Raw genomic sequence first — 18,340 nt, 5'->3', positions numbered from 1 at the left:
AAGGTGTTTAGAACTCGGTTGATGATCAATTAGAAAGTCAAGTTTTTTTGTGTCATGATCAGCGTGTTATGTTGCCATGTAATTTATAAGTGGAAGCTGTCTTGGTGAATGGTGCACTTGGTGTTGTTAAGGATATATTCTATGCACCTAACTCTAAGGGACCTGCACTTCCAATGTTCACAACTGTTGTTTTTGATAAGTATGTTGGTGTTCCATTTGATGCAAGCAATCCAAACATTGTCCCTATTACCCTAGTGATAAGAGGAAATTGAAAACAAATTTGTTTGAAGATGGCATGGGCTCTTACAATCCACAAGTCAGAGGGATTGAATTTAGAACCAATGTCAGTTGATATCAGGAATAAAGAGCAGCAAGGCCTTACCTTCACAACCATATCAAGAGTGAAATCAATAGATGGTTTACGCATTGCACCGCCTTTTACATTCCAACATTCTGCCAAGATGAAAGATAGTGCATATGTTACAATTAGGAAGAAGAAAGAGGAGCGATTGAATTCCATATCACTATGAAATACAACTAATAACATTGTGTCCTTCTTTATAGTCTTGAACTTCAATTTTGTAGTGGATTATTTGATGTAGACAAAAAAATATATATATATGTTAAGACTCAATGTTCTTTCTGTGGTTGCAATGCTAGTTAAATTGTGATTATTTTAAACACTAGTGTTGTTTTTATGTGAAAAATTGTATATCTCTGGTCTTAGAGTGTCCTATTATGTTGTTCTTCTTTAAATCCAATGTGTCCAATTTAGATGTGTTTTTTTCATTTATGTTGCTTTGCTCCAATGGGAGTGTTACTATTTTATATCTTTCTCTTGCATTTCTGATTGTTGTGGTCTTCTATGTGGATCCCTTCGCTTTGTTCACTAGGATCCATAAATGAAAATATTGTTTACATTTATAATATTGTTGTTGTGATTTCATGTTCTAGGTGTTTATATCAATATTCTTGACATTTATAGTATTAATACATTCATGTATTGATATCAATGTATTTATGGCCTGAATTCTATTTATTGTTTACAATGTAGTGATATAAATGTGTTATTATTAATGTAGTCATGGTTTATCATTATCACATTCATCAAAATATATATTTCGTTGACATATATCCTTTGAAATATAACAATTTTGAATGTTAACAAATGATATCATAAAGAATTATTTGAGAAAAAATACATATATCAACAGTAGAAATTTTTAAAGAAGTTTTCATTCACATAAGAAAATAAGACAAAAACAATGATAGAAGTATCACATGGATTTGAATCCTTTCGATGTGAACAACACTTCGATTCCACTTTCCTATTTGAGAAAACCTCCAGAAGATGAAAGTGTGCAAGCCTTGAAAAATCTTCTTGGTTTGCAATGTGGTTTTGATATTGGTTTTGGTTTCGATCACTATCGAACTAATCTAATCTAAATCTTCTGTAGAAAATATTAATATTGGCACAACCATCTTAAACAACAGAGTAACATTTACTTCATTTTCAAGAACATAAGATTCGCTTCGCAAATTTGAAGCACGTGGAATGGGTCTATGACAATGTCTTTATCCTACAACTGAAAAATATATAAATATTCTTATCTAAGCCGAGTGATTTATGAACAATGTGATCTTTGATTATTCCTAAAAGAGAAATAAGCATATATATGGCTTACTTATCAAATAGAAAGATGCATTCTTGTAATGGTTACTTTGTTTAAGAAATTAACAATATATATCGCTGACATATATCTTCTAAAATATAACAATTCTCAATCTTCAGAAATGATATGATAAAGAATTATTTGAGAAAAAATAAATATATCAACAATAGCAATTTTTAAATAAGTGTTCATTCACATAAGGAAATAAGACAAAAACAATGATAGAATTACTGCATGCATTTGAATCCTTTTGGTGTGAACAACACTTCAATTCCACTTTGCTATTTGAGAAAAACATCCAGAAGATGCAAAATTGCAAGTCTTGAAAAAGCTTCTTCATAAAAAATGTGAAACCTTGATGCAGTTTTTGATAAAAAAAATATTTAGAAGTAAAACATATAGATGGCTTACTTATGAAATAGAAAGATGCATTCATATAATGGTAACTACTTTGTTTAAGAAATTAAACAAAGTAGTTATAAGAACATTATCGCATTCGTCAATATATATATATATATATATATCGCTGACATATATCCTCTTAAATATAACAATTCTCAATCTTTAGAAATGATATGATAAAGAATTATTTGAGAAAAAATACATATATAAACAATAGCAATTTTTAAACAAGTGTTCATTCACATAAGGAAATAATACAAAAACAGTGATAGAAGTAGCACATGCAATTGAATCCTTCCGGTGTGAACAACACTTCGATTCCACTTTGCTATTTGAGAAAAACCTCTAGAAGATGCAAAAGTGCAAGTCTTGAAAAAGATTCTTGATAAAAATGTGAAACCTTGATGCAGTTTTTGATAAAAGAAATATTTAGAAGTATAGTAGTGCAACTTCCCAAGTCAAAATTTTATACAAGTTGAGGACCCTTTCTAAACACATGAAAGAGTCTTAAGTAATAAAAATAAAAACTACTATCAACAAAAATCGCTATAAGGTGTTCAAACTGTGACATGAAAATATGGGATTTGGTATAAAATTAGCAGTGCGATGGCCGTTGACCTAATTCATTGAATCAACTTCTTCTCTTGTGCTTGTAGCTCACATATTGCTAGCATTGGCTGGATTTTTGGAGGTTGGCTTATCCTAGAATGTAGCTGGGTTGTGTAGGTGGCATCAGAGAGTTCAGGAACCATGCAGTTGAGCGCGTCAGATAGGAATTTCATGGCCATCTACTGGCTATGAGGCTTGACTAGAAGAAACCGAAATGCATCCCATGTCAAGTTTTTAGCTTCTCCAATCTATTTTTCTCTACTTGCCAGCTCCTGTCTCCAATGATGTTCCAGTTTCTTTGCTTTCAAGAGTTTGCCTGGAGAGCAATAGGAAATCAAATTAGACATATATAAATTGTTATTTACTAATTCGATTACAACATTCATTGTAGCTCTGGCTCTAAAATTTTCTCTTTCAACTTTCATTAGCTAAGATTCCCATTCCAAAAATAGGATTTCCTTGTACGATTCTTATATTTTTGGAAAATTTGTAGCCATTCCTTCCTTTGAATTTGTCCAAGAGAGAAAGTTTGTTATTTTCTCATCTGCTTTCTCCACTTCCAATATCTCATCAACTTCCTTGTCAATCAATGATGTAGAGATGTCGCCCAATGGGTCGACCACTTATATATTATGGGAAAGAATGTTCAATTTCCACGACAAGGCTTTGGTTATCTCCAAGGATTTATTTTTGAATTCAGTAACCTGTGGATAACCCTTGTATTTTTCTATTTGTAATTGTAGTTGTGAAATTTGATCATCCTTGGCCTTCTTTTCTTGCTCAATCGCTATCTGAAGGCTTGTTAGTTCTCGAGACAACTTCTGTTGTTTTTGGAGAGCCTGCTTATCAATTTTCCATTTCTCCAGATTCAACTATTCTTTAAGTTGCTCATTTTATTGCCTTTGTTCTGTTAGCTGTTGTTCTAGTTGATTAATCTTTTGTTGTTCTTCTACCAATTGCATCTCAAGCTCAGTGATCCTTTGGTCTTTATCCCTGATTAGTTGACTAACCTCTGAGGCTTTGTCCATTATTGCTACTATGTAAGCCCCTACATACCCAGATAATTTTGTTAAATTCTCAGAAGGATTGACTTCTGACTTCCATACCACATTCATGATTTCGTCTTGAGGAGTTAAAATAGGTGTTTGATTGGTTTTCCTCTTTTCCCTCTATCTTTTAACTACAACCATGTGCTTTCAACTGTAGAATACATTAAGGGGTAGTATTTCCTCTCTTTTTAGTACAATCCCTTCTGTGGGATTTTTGGGAATGATTTCTATATCCTGCTGCATTTTTGTTGGGCTGCTTGGCCCTTCAATCAAAACACTAATAACCTCAGACTATTGTGCTGTGGGCGGTTTTGGTGTAGTGAGGTTTTGGGAGTCCTTTTGGTTTTTTATGATTAGATTGAATTGCTCCCATTCCTTAGTTAAAGTTCGATCAATATCTATATCAGTATGAAGGAGCTCACTAGTTCCTTGCTTTGTTCTTTTGCCTTTCAGGGCTCTTCTACTTTTCAGGAATCTTCTGGGTAGTTTTTCCTTCACTTTTCCCTTCATGTTGCAGCATAGGGGTGGTATTTAAAAAGTGCATCAGTAGAGTTTTCAACCTCCTTGTTCTGAGCTGTAGAAATTCTTCTACTCTCTCTACTCCCAATTTGATTTTCGCAAGTTGTTTTACTTGAGAAAATAAGTCAGTTGAGGTGAAAAAATCATCATAATCATCTTTCTCATGTTCAAACTTGGCAATTTTGACAAAAGAGGTGAAGTTATAGGCTATTGCTTTTGGATCATATTGCCTCTTTGGAATGCTTGCTAACTTTAGTGCTTTTATTTTCTCTACTTCTTTCTCTGCATGTTTGATGTCATGCAGTTTGAAAGTACCACATGGGAGGGGGAATGAAGGCCAGATTTTCTTTTTGGACTCCTTTAGGTTTCTGGACATCCCTGCTCCTATGATTTGACAAGCTATTTCCCTGGAAAATAGTTTATCGGGAATGTATAAAGGGAGAACATGTGGAGCAATAGTGCTTCCAAAAAGTCTAATAAACGTGAAGTTTTCTTCACCAAACCAATTACCAATTGATGTGAAGTCGATAGTGGCTTCATCAGATAACTAAGGAGCGGGTTTATTGAATATAGCATAATGAACAGGCAAAAGAAAACCATGACAGATTCTATAAAGATGGTTTTTATAATGCGCTTTACACAATTCCTTATGATAGATGTGAATGGGGTTTGGGTCTTTTGGAGTCCATTTCCAACCTAGAAAGGGGTAATCAGAATTCAAACAGATAGTGTCCATCATGTAGGCACTCATATAAAATGGGGGTATTACTTGGGTAGTCACGAACCTGTTTCTTCTATAATCGAGGATATGGTTGCCCATTTTATTGGACAAAATGCTTTTCCCAATCCATGATATATGAATTAAGCATTGCCTCCATTAAAGGAACCATTTCAATTAAAAACTTAGCGGAATCAGAGACTCCAACGAGTCTACACATCATAGCACCAGCATAGCAGTAAGGAGATGCTAAGGAGTCAACGAAATACATACCCGATGACTCATGCTTATGTTTGTTTGGGTAATGCCCCCACTGCCTGATAGGATCCGATTCCATGTCATTTTCTTTGGCAAAGGCTTCGACAAATGCCTTGTTGTAATGCTTCTGTGCTTCCACCAAATGGTACATCTTTTTGGTATCCTTTGCTCTAAATGACCCGAACATCCTTCCATTAGCTGTAGAAAATGCTTTGTCTGTAATTTTGATACTCTTGGTTACCCATCTACCTAATTCATTGTAGGGTAATGTTCTGGTGTGGGCAGCTATTCTATGGAGAAAAGAGCTGGCCAACTCCTTGAGAGTATTCTCTGATTTCTGAGTGGAGTCGATTGTTCCCTTTTCTTCTTGAATTTCTTCTGGATCTTCAGCTTCCAATAAATTGTATATGCTTTCCCATGAAGCTTTTCCCAGGCCGACGCAGGTAGTATCACCTATCAAGACCTTCTTTACTGGTTCCTCTTTGGTTAAGACTGGAAACTTTACCTTCTTTGATTTCTTTGACATTTTTTTTCGAATTGATGAATTCAAAATTACTCTGCAAAAGAAATAGATGACTGAAACGGAGGAGAAAATTTGTTCCAAGATAATGCACAATACACAATACTAACAGCAACTAAGCGCAATAAGTGATATGAATTTGATATATTATGTTACCACGGATGAAAAACTTGAAGGATTCAACCGTAACTACTTTATTAATTATTTCGGCAACTACCAATCGTGATCTTTAAATGCCATAATGATATGTCGCATCACACATATTAATAATGGTTCTTTAAAGTAAATATCATAACTTTCCTGATGAGCGATTAGCAATAATCGCATATGGTAGATCGATAGGCCCAACTTTATGCTTTAGCTGTTTCCTTGGTATGGATTTGATTGCTATAAAGAGTGAGTTTTCATAGGGAAGCGGGATAATGTTTAAGAAATCAAGAAATTGTTTATTTTTCATTTACTAATGATTTATGCTCTTAAAACCCACAAGCATTCGTTTAACCATCTTTTTCCACTTTATTGAAAAGCACGCCTTTATTTATCATGATGAAATCACATCGGCGGATCTCAAATGGGCATTCGTTATGTGTTTCGAGATCTTACCGATGCATGATTGCGATCAGCTTGTCACATTGGTAGAGTTGTATGACCCCATGGAATGTTTCCTTAAGAAATTTGCGATATGCACTTTCCAATTGTGTTATTGCATTAGGGAATGCCAAAGAAAATGTTAAGTCCATGTTTTAGCCAAAGGATGTGCACGATGCGATATGTTTCATTTATAGTTTATCTTATGACAAGGTTTTTGTTTTGCATTTACATTGGATCAGACCTCATCATAAGTATTTTCATCTATCATATGGATTTTTTGCAAAATGCCATTATTTTTTTTGTAAGTTTAGGTAGTTCCTTTTCTATTTAAAAGCCGCAAACTGAGAACACATACATGACATAGGTGGCCACAGCTTGTCCAATGGGAAACGAAGCTATGAACCACCTAAAAATAACATAGGCCATCCAAAATTGGTATGTTTGTAGTCTTTCTAGCCATGCTATGTAAACCATACAATTAGAAATAGAGTTTTTATCTACTGTTCCTATAGACATTCAGAAATATAAAAGATACTATCCGCTAAAAAAGAGCACACTGCTAAGCTGAAAACAGAATTAGGCTAAGTTAACTCATCCTGATCTCCCTGGTCAGTTTCCACCATTGTTGGGTTTGCTGCTGAACCCCTATGCACAGGTCCCCTGTTTGCTACTCCTAAGGTGTTTCGCTCAATACGGTCCAATCTCATGTCCTGCCTGCAGAGCTGAAATTGTATGGTCTCCAGGTCTTTCTTATAATCAGGCATGTCTCTTGTTATTAGGGCCATGCCCATAGAGACCTGCTCTACTGCCTTGCATAGCAGCTTCTTCATAAGCCAGTATAGGTGCAAAGTTTGCTTATACTGAGCCATTCGACCCCCCGTGTTACCCAGGTCAGAAACCATACCCCTCCAATCTTCCAATTCCTCCTTAGACTCCTCCTTCACTTCCACTTCCATGTCTTCAATTATCTCTCTTATGCCTTCATCAGTATTTCTCATGTAATTTGTGCCTACTTCCTGAATGGTTTCATTCATAAAATGACGACCTCACCTTTTACTTGGGGTGCTACTATTCTACGGTTCTAGGCGGTTTCTTTTCTGTCCTTGGTGACCGCGACTATGCCCTCGACCCCTTCTGTGACTTGCTCGAGCCATCTCCCTGCTACCTTCTATCTGTTCACAAGATGAGTAGTAATGTGTTAAAATAAAATGCTCACTAGTCGAAGTTCCCATCCACTCCGGGATAGGTTGTTCATGGGTACACTTGCATATACCTAGATCACCTGATGGACTATCACCACCCCTCCCTCTGTTTCTCATTGGTTTTCCTTCACGCAGATTTTTGTGATCTGCAGCTCTCATATTTACCCACTCCCCTACTGGAATTTACCCTTCCCCATCCCGGTTATTCTATAGCATGGTAAAGCCCTTAGCCATGATCCCAGCTACCCTTTCAACATTGTCAGAGGTCTCCTCCTGGGGAGGCAGTAACGGCTTACAAGGGTTCCCTATTCGGTTTCCTTCACAGTCCCTTTTCCTTATGCTCTTCTCGTTGGCTTCCTTTAAGCGACTACTATGTTTGATGCCTTTACCCCAACTTTCCGTCCTCATATCCTCTCTGTTATTGTCACAAGGTATATACTCCTGCTTCCCCCCTTTGTCATTGCTTATTCCTTTACCCTTCTCCTGGTTCTAGTCCCAGCGCTCAGGCTCTGTCATGATTTGAGGTCTGGACTGTTCACTCTTCCTATTCCCCTTGACAGGACCCTATTCATCCTCCCTTCCTCTATTTTTAACCCCCCCCAGCATACTACCAATGGTGGAAACAATAACAGGAGGGCAGCAATTTACATACCCAGTAGCACGATCCTTGTTTGCTGGTGTAGGATGTGGCTCCCTCATCCCGCTCCTTCCGCGCTTCCCTCTCCTTCTATCCTTCCTCTTTGCTCTACTCCTTCTATACTTCCACATACCACCACCCTGCTGTCTCATCATGCCGTCATCACCATCCTTCCCCCCACTCTCTGACCTGACATTCCTTCTGCCATCTTTCATTACCAAATGGCAGTGCCTTTCCGCATACCTCTGAGCTCTCATGCGAGCTATACTGACCTGTCCTTGTTCCATCATTCCTTTGACGCCGTCATTATGGTGCATTACCTTAACCGTCACCCCGATCGGGGGTTTATTGTACTCCTTTTGGTTTCTCTTAGGCCTTGTCATCATCCTTCACTAATATATCCCTTAGTGGAGACAATCGTGTATCATTTGGGTGTATGGGCCAGGTTTTTTCCAGGTTGCCCAATTGCAGTTCGCTTCCCCAGTTGGCAAGGAAATCAGCTGCCTTGTTGCCGTCCCTTTTAACATGCTTGATTATGATGTATTCGAATTGGTTCATAATTTCACCCACCTCCTGTATGAGACTCGCAGTTCTCCAGTTGTGACTAATATTTTCCCAATTCATTCCAGTATGCAGCTTCCTCATCAAGTTGATGGCCATTAGGGAATCCCCTTCCACCTCTAGTTTGTTATACCCCATCTTAACCACAATTTTAAATCCCTGTCTAGCCTCCATTATCTACACTTCGTTGTTGCTTAGTCTGCTTTCGTAGGCTGCATATATTAGCCTGGTCCTGCCCTGACTGTCTCTGAAGATGTCGCCCATCCCTGCATTGCCTGGATTACCTTTGGAAGCGCCATCAAAGTTCAGTTTGATGAAACCTTCTGTTGGTCTACTATACCTCTAGGCCTATACCCCTTGTGTGCTTGTTCTTTTCCATCCCTTTTCTCTTACCATCTCTTTTGTTAAATTTAGCTGTCTCAAGATCCTGGTTTCTTGTATCGAGGTATTCCAGTCCTCCTGCTGCCATTCCTCTGCCAGTATGGTTTCCCTTATGTGCTCTACTATTCTTCCCCAAACCTTCTCCGCTGTTAGTGCTTCATTCTTAAATATCCTTCGATTTCTTTCCTTCCATATCATCCATAGAGTGAAACCCATTGCTAGCCCCCAGGCTCTATTAAGGACCGGGCTGGTAAAATGTCCATGGCCCCATTGTTGCACCATCTCTTTTATACTTTGCGAGTTTCTATTCGTTCTTCCAAAGATGCCAAGGATGGCATTCCATTGGCTTCTCGCGAACTGACAAGAATTTAGTAAATGCTCTATGTTTTCATTTTCTAACTTACAGAGTTCACAACGAGCAGGACCCTGCATCCCTCTTTTTTGTATTTGATCCCATGTTAGTATTCGACCCTTGCAGGTTAACCAAAGAAAGTATGCCACTTTTGGCCACCACTTTCTTTCCCATATTTGTTTCCACAGGTGCTGATTACCTTCCTAATCCGTTTTAGTCTTCAGGTCATATGCCTCCTTTACCGTGAAGCTTCCTTTCATGGTGTGGCCCCATCGCAGGATATCATGTCCTTCCCTAACCAAAAGCTTACACGATGCCATTTCCTCCATATAGTGTCTCTTCTGATCTTCTTCAATATTTTGTCCCCAGTCATCCAGATTTTTCCATACTCGCCAGTTCTCTTCTCTGTGGTCTGCTTTCCAATAGTTCTGAGTTCCTATTTTTCCTGTAGTTTGTCCCATTGTTGCCATGCCTCATCCCAAAATTTTGCTCTTTGACCATCTCTTATCTCCCAGAAGGCATGATTTGTGATTAGGTCTATTTTTGCTGGCTAGGTTCCAAACATTGGAACCTCTTCGTTTTTCTATATTCCTTAGGATCTCTTTTGGTTTTACTGGCATATTATACTTCTTGGCCCATATCTTCTTCCAAAGGTCCTCCCCTCCTGACATCCACCTCCACCATAATTTTTCTCCCATGATTTGGTTTATGAGGTATGGGTCCTTCAATCCTAGACCTCCATCTTCCTTTTTCTGATCAACCCTTGCCAGGACATTAAAGCCCATTTTTTCTGTTGTTGGGCTCCTCCCCATATAAATTTCTTCATTATTTCTACCATTTTATTGCAAGCTCCTTTTAGTGCTGCCATCACCGAGAGTTGGTATATTGGTATGGATTGGAGAACTGCTTTAACAAGGACTATTCTTCCTGCCAGGTTCAAAGACCGGAACGCCCAGTTATTTATCCTTCTTTGTAACTTCTGTAAGGTGTACTGCCAATTAGCTAGCTTTAAAGAGTTGTTTGACAATTGGATACCTAGGTACTTGGTTGGGAGCTCTTCCACCCGGAAGCCCATCAATCTTGATAGAAAGGCTTTGATTGAGGTTGGTGTGTTAAAAAAGTAAGCACTAGATTTCTCTTTGTTGATCTGAGTACCCGAGGCTTCCATAAACAATTCCAGTATAGTCCTCATCCTTTTAACTTCCTTTAACGATGCCTGGCAGAATAGCATTATGTCATCCATGAATTGTTGGTGGGTGATAGGGAGATCATTCCCCCATGCCTGATTCCTTTGATTTTATTCGTCTGCACTTCTTTTTTAATATACCTTCCTAGACCTTTGGCTGTTATAATAAAGAGGAAGGGCGAAAGAGGGTCTCCCTGTCTTAGCCCTCTTGAGGCATTGAAGGTGTGCGTCGGGGTCCCATTTAGGAGGATTGAGAAAACCGGTGTGGATATCATTGCTGAGATCCAATCTACACATCTTCTAGAGAACCCAAAAGCTTCCATTACTTGTCTTAGGTATTCCCAATTCAATCTGTCATATGCTTTGGATAAATCGAGTTTGAACATCACCCCTACCATTTTTTTGGTTTTTAACGAATGTACCACCTCCTGGGATACAATCAGCCCATCTAGAATCTGTCTTCCCTCAACAAAGCCTGTTTGTTTAGGAGATATGATGCTAGATAAAACCGGTTTCAGTCTCTTAGCAATTATTGTGGAAATAATTTTGTAAATAACATTACACAGAGCAATCGGTCTGAAACCCTTAGGTTCATCAGACTGAGCAGATTTAGGGATGAGGGTGAGGAGAGTAGCATTGAGACCAAGACATACCTTTTGGTTCCTCCTGGATTCTTCTACCACTGCTATGATGTCCTTGCCAATAAAATTCCATGCTGCTTGGTAAAATTCCGCTGTGAAGCCATCTCGTCTTGGGGCCTTGTTTTTCTTGAGCCCTTTTACCACTTCCTCTACTTCATCTATCATGACTGCTCTCATTATGGCAAGATTTTGTTCTCTAGATATTTTCCTTGGGATCTCATGACATATTCGATGGACAGCCTCCTGTCTATCCACTTGAGGTTTCGTTAGGAGGTTTTTGTAGTAATTCACCAAGGTCTCCTCCATTTCCTCATGTTGGGTTTTCCTTTCCCCTACTTCATTCTTCAAAGAGAAGATTCTATTGCTCTGCTGATGTTGGATCATTTCTTTATGGAAAAATCTAGTGTTTTTTTCGCCTTCTTGCAGCCAATTCACTCTTGAATTTTGCCTCCACAATATTTCTTCTTGCTTCCTTCGTTCCTCTAGTTGACTGACTATTCTTCCTTCTTCCACTTCTAGGGCTTGACTTCTCCCATCTCTTATGATTTCTTGTTGTATTGCTTCCATCTTCTGAGTCAGCTGTTGTTGTTCCCTTAGGATGTTTCCAAATTCTTATTGATTCCATCTCTTAATGTTTTGCTTTAGTTCCTTCAGCTTATGTTGAAACGTTTGCATTCTATTTCTACCCCTTTGTTCACTCTTTGTCCACCATTCCTCCATTTTTCTAATGAGTTTTGGGTCCCTGAGCCAAAATGCTTCAAATATGAAGGGTCACCTTTTGGGGCTTGCTTTAAGATCAATCTCCAATCTTACTGGCCAATGGTCTAATCCCATTCCTGGGAGTATCATTGCCTCCATGAAAATGTCTCTGCTTACTATCTCTTCCGATATTAAGAACCTGTCTAGTCTGGATGCAATTTGATGTCTACCTCCTCTTCTGTTGTTCCAAGTATAAACTCCATTGATTGTTGGAAGATCCACCATTCTTTGATTGTTTATGAAATCCCCAAACATTTCCATACCTGCATCCTCCCTACGTATTCCACCTCTTTTTTCATTTAAATATTTTATCATATTAAAGTCTCCTCCTATTATCCAGGGGTATTCTGATACAAACTTCTCACTTTTATCATGTTATCCATGAAATTTTTCCTCTCTCCTGTTATGTGTGGACCGTAAACTCCTGTGAGCAGAATCCATTCTTGTGATCCCAAATTGCTGAATTTACCTGATAGTATTCATGGCATGCTGATCCAATCATCAAATCGGACTTCCTCTGGGTTCCAAAGAATTTCCATACCTCCTGCGCTTCCTACAACATCTTGACCTACTACTTCATACCTGGGTTTGAAGTTCCCCATAATCTCTTTCATTTTTTTTCACTAATCTTAGTTTCTTGTAATAGCATAACACTGGGTTTGTCTTTTTTCAATCTGTCTTTCAGATATCTTTGTTTCCCCTTACTATTCAGACCCCTTATATTCCAGGTCGTGATTATCATTTCAATAATTTGGTGGGTTGGTGAAACACCTCTGATAATGGCACCACTCGGCCTGAGTTAACTAGCATCTCCCCTACCATTTGTATGGATTCACTCATAGGTCTTCTGCCTCATTTTTTTCCTACTTTTCCTGTTGCTCCCATCTCCGATCCTTGACCCCCTTGTGATCCAAGATGCTCTGGTTGAGGTGCCACCAACGTACCTTTTTTCAATTTGTATTGTTGGAACATTTCCTTGTAGAGTTGTTTCTGGTCTTTTGGTATGAATCTTTCATCCAGATGTCACCATTCCTGTAATAATATTTTCATTACTTGTTCCTCTTCACTGTATTTTTCTTTTTAAGTGTCTATCTCCATCTGATTTTGCTCTGTTTTCTCCTTGATGATTTCCACCTCCCTCTCTTCTTCTGTGATTTCCATTACTTGCTCTTTTCCTTTGTCTTTCTGGTATGGTTCTTTTGGCTCTTCCTCATTTTCCTCTATTGTTCCTTCCATTTCTTCCTCTTGTAGAACTGCATATTTATTCTGGTTTTCCTTCTCCTTTTCCTTCAATGGTTGTTTATGGTTGTCTAGTGTTTTCTGATTCCTTTTCCTTCTTTGGACTTCCTGGAATCCCTCTTCCTTTTCTTTGCTTGATTCTTCTATCTTTTTGTTTCCTGGGAAATTCTCTGAGGTATTCAGTGGGCAGGATCTAACAAGATGGCCGTATTCATGACACCTCCTACACCGGAATAGTATATGCTCATAATCGATGGGTTGTTGCCATACTTCATCATGGTATTCTACTTCTATGCAATCAGGGAGGGGCTTAGTGATGTTCATGTACACACATATCCTAGCATAAGAGATGTACCTTCCTTTTTTTGTTGTATCAGCCACCTTGACGAAGGTTCCAATCTAGTTGCCTATTCCTTCTAGTATTTCTGGATCCCAAAAATCTGTTGGAAGCCCAAACAATTGAACCCAGATCGGAGCCGCCATCATCTTTTCCTGATCTGGGTTATAGCATTCCTCCCAGTGCCTCATAAATAGGCCCGCATTATTGAAGAAGTATGGTCCCTCTTCAAAGACCTTTTCCTTGTCTGCAATATTTGCAAACACTACTGAGAAAAATCCTTTAGCACCAAGTTTCAGCTCAATGTGTCCTTTAGGTTGCCATCGCTGTTGTATCCATTTTATCAGGTCTTTTTCAGTTGGCCAAACTCCTATAAATTTACAAATTAGAGCATGATCTTTCATGTATTCTCTGTACTCCTCTAATTTGTTATTAGGGATGACGAACCTGGGTTTTTTAACTGCTCGAGGAAGGCATCTTCCTCCCAGCCCCACCTGCCAGCGCGCTCCCATCACTGGTGTATTACCCCTTCTGCCTTGCGGCCCGTGAGTTCCTTGTCGGCTTGCCTCCCCTGCTGTTACATTCTTGTAGGAGGGGCTCTCGCCCCCCCTTCCTGACTCATCCTACCTGCAGCAGGCCTCCTTTAACTTCAACGTCTCGATCCTTTGTAATGCTTTCATAGTCTTTTGCCCTGATCTACCAAAAATATTGTACTTTGTTGCTGTTGCAGGTTTGCTAGGGCAAACCTGCGTTAAACCCTAGCTGCCCACACTAGTCAAACATATATTCATAGTGTTAGAGGACTTCCAAGAGCATGTGAGTGGGAGTGTTACTGTACTGCAAAATGCGATTGTTATTGAAGTTAACCAAAAAGAAAAAATACTTATTATTTAGAACTATTGATTTTAGCTAAGTTTACTAAAGAAGGGAACCATTTCTTGTTAAAACTTTTATATAAAAATTTTGAAATGGGGAGGGTTGTTGTATAGCACAACATGTTTCTAATATTTTTCCCTTGGGTTTATTAATTCCCAACGGTTTATAATATTAAGTTATTGGTTTTCTTCATTCTTTAACTTTTTAATATTAATAATTCCTTGGGTTTATAATCCCTTGAGGTTTTATTGTTAATCCCTTGGGTTTATTATATCAATCCCTTGGGTTCATTATTCCCTTGGGTTTACATTATTAGTCCCTTTTGTTTAATAATATTGCCTTAGGTTCATAATCACTTTGGGCTTTAGTATTAATCCCTTGGGTTTATAATATCAATCACTTGGGTATATTATTCGCGAGCCAAACATGGTTTATTATAATGTTGACCATGGCCCAACATGGAATTGTGATAGGAATTGTCTTAATATGTAAATCAATGATGGTCGATCATGTTTATTTTAATGTTTATAATATTAGCCCCTTGGATTTAATATTAATCCCTTGGGTTCATAATCCCTTGGGGTCTTAGTATTAATCGCTTCATTTTATTATTCCATTAGGTTCATAATCCCTTGGGATTTTAGTATTAATCCCTTGGATTTATTGTTCATTAGGGTTTTAGTATTAATCCCTTGGGTTTATTGTTCATTTGGGTTTATAATATCAATCCCTTGGGTTCATTATTCCGTTTGGTTTACAATATCAATCATTGTAAACCATTGCCAATCATAGCCAAACGTGGTCAATCATGGTTGAATGTCGCATTGTGACAAGAATTGTCTCACCATCAAAATAAACCATGTTTATTTTAGTGTTTGTAGTATTTATATTTGGGTTTACCAATGCTGGGTTTATAATATTAGTCCCATGCTTCAATGTTGTTGGGTCTATGGTATTATGCCCTTCGGTTTAATATTATTCCATTGGGTTCATAATCCCTTAAGCTTTTAGTATTAATCCCTTGGGTTTATTGTTCATTTGGGTTTATAATATCAATCACTTGGGTTCATTATTGCGTTTGGTTTATAATATCAATCATGGTAAACCATTGTCAATCATATCCAAACATGGGCAATCATGGTTGAATGTCGCATTGTGACAAGAATTGTCTCACCATCAAAATAAACCATGTTTATTTTAGTGTTTGTGGTTTTTATATTTGAGTTTACCAATGTTAGTTTTATAATATTAGTTCCTTAGTTGAATTTCTCATTTTGACAAAGATTGAATCACCATGAAAATAAACCATGTTTATTTTAGTGTTTGTAGTGTTTATATTTGGGTTTAACAATGTTGGGTTTATAATATTAGTCCCATGGGTTTAATATTATTTCCTTGGGTTCATAAACCCTTGGGGTTTTAGTATTGATCCCTTTGTTTATTATTCCTTTAGGTTTATAATATCAATCCCTTGGGTTTATTATTCCCTTCGGTTTATAATATCGATCATGGTAAACCATTGTCAATCATAGCCAACCATGGTTCAATGTCACATTGCGACAACAATTGTCTCACCATGAAAATAAATAATAATCCCTTGGGTTTATTATTCCTTTGGGTTTATTATATCAATACCTTGGGTTTATTATTCCCTTGGGTTTATAATCCCTTGGGCTTTTAGTATTAATCCCTTGGGTTTATTGTTCATTGCGGTTTATGATATTATTCCCTTCGGTTCATTATTCTATTTGGTTTATAATATCAATCATTGTAAAACATTGCCAATCATAGCCAAACATGGTCAGTCGTGGTTGAATGTCGCATTGTGACAAGAATTGTCTCACCATCAAAATAAATGATGTTTATTTTGGTGATTGTAGTATTTATACTTGGGTTTAGCAATGTTGGGTTTATAATATTAGTCCCATGCTTCAATTTTGTCGGGTCTATGCTATTAGGGCCTTTGGTTTAATTTTATTCCATTGGGTTCATAATCCCTTGGGATTTTAATATTAATCCCTTGGGTTTATTGTTCATTGGGGTTTTAGTATTAATCCCTTGGGTTTATTCTTCATTTGGGTTTATAATATAAATCCCTTGGGTTCATTATTGGATTTGGTTTTTAATATCAATTATTGTAAACCATTGTCAATCATAGCCAAACATGGTCAGTCATGGTTGAATGTCGCATTGTGACAAGAATTGTCTCACCATCAAAATAAACCATGTTTATTTTAGTGTTTGTAGTATTTACATTTGGGTTTACCAATGTTGGTTTTATAATATTAGTCCCTTGGTTGAATGTTTCATTTTGACAAATATTGACTCACCATGAAAATAAACCATGTTTATTGTAGTGTTTATATTTGGGTTTAACAATGTTGGGTTTATAATATTAGTCCCATGGGTTTAATATTATTTCTTTGGGTTGATAAACCCTAGGGGTCTTCTCCCACTTTTAATACTATTAGCACGACTCTTGAGGCATACCCCTCATTGCAATCGGCAATCAACATTTCCCCATATATATATATATATATATATATATATATATATATATATATATATATATATATACACACACACACACACACACATTATATTGTTGATCTAATGGACTCGCCACAGTCATGCAACGTAATACATAGGATTTCAGGTCCGGCTTACCCATATTGCAATCAGAAGCCATTGAATGCACCAACATACATATTCAGCGCCTTATGGACCCGTTCGGCTTACAAACATAATGTAAATATGTTTCGAGACCAAACCATTAATCGCAATCAGCGATCTTTATATATGTAGATACATATAACTGTGGACCTGTCAGGATATTACAACAAAATATAAATGTGTTTTGGATCTGCACTTCTCATCACAATCGGTAATCGGTGATTCCCGAGGTAATAACCTGTCTGCTACACTTTTGTGATTACGATTTATTTGCATTAGTAATATATATATATATATATATATATATATATATATATATATATATATATATATATATATATATATATATATATATATATAAGGGGACCACTCCATATAACTTCTTATATTATGAGTTGATTTAATTCTTGCCTGTATTCAGTGCCTTACAGACCCGCTGGCTTTTAAACATAACGTAAATATGTTTCGGGTCTGCCACCATTAATCGCAATCGGCAATCTTTATATATGTACATACATATAACTACAAACCCGCTGGGACTTTACAACAAAATATAAATGTGTTTTGGGTCTGCAGTTCTCATCGCAATCTAGAATTAGTGATTCCTGTGGTAATAACCTACCCGCTGCACTTTTGTATTTGTGATTTATTTGCATTAGTAATATATATATATATATATATAAGGGGACCACTCCATATAACTTCTTATATTATGAGTTGATTTAATTATTGATTGTATTCAGTACTTTACAGACCCGCTGGGCTTTTAAACATAACGTAGATATGTTTCGGGTTTGCCACCATTAATCACAATCGAAAATCTTTATATATGTACATACATATAAATACGAACCTGTCGGGGCTTTATAAAAAAATATAAATATGTTTTGAGTCCGTACTGCTCATCGCAATTGAGAATCAATGATTCCTGTGGTAATAACCTGCCCGCTGCACTTTTGCGATTGCGATTTATTTGCATTAGTAATATATATATATATATATATATATATATATATATATATATATATAAGGGGACCACTCCATATAACTTCTTATATTAGGAGTTGATTTAATTCTTGCCTATATTATTATAATATTATAGTAATTTTTTATCATCATTATTATTATTATTATTAATTTTTTTTATAATTTTATAT

At 37.1% G+C, this 18,340-nt stretch overlaps 1 protein-coding gene across 1 annotated transcript; it reads right to left on the bottom strand.

Moving 5' to 3' along the window:
* Nucleotides 1-8,547: 8,547 nt before the first annotated feature.
* Nucleotides 8,548-8,913, bottom strand: LOC149203186 (uncharacterized). The gene has a single exon (XM_089401790.1). The coding sequence runs from the start codon at nt 8,911-8,913 to the stop codon at nt 8,548-8,550; it is 366 nt and encodes a 121-aa protein (XP_089257916.1).
* Nucleotides 8,914-18,340: the final 9,427 nt, after the last annotated feature.

The sequence above is a fragment of the Pinus tabuliformis genome, chromosome 2_1, assembly GCF_031772625.1.
Source record: "Pinus tabuliformis cultivar Carrire ecotype Pingquan chromosome 2_1, CPIR1, whole genome shotgun sequence".
In the NCBI taxonomy this organism is placed as follows: Eukaryota; Viridiplantae; Streptophyta; class Pinopsida; order Pinales; family Pinaceae; genus Pinus; species Pinus tabuliformis.
The sequence above is the reverse complement of the archived record's forward strand: the minus strand, read 5'-3'. Positions and strand labels throughout refer to the sequence as shown.

Excerpts from the sequence above, each read along its gene's own strand:
- LOC149203186 (XM_089401790.1), bottom strand. The coding sequence starts at position 8,913 with ATGGAGGCTAGACAGGGATTTAAAATTGTGGTTAAGATGGGGTATAAC.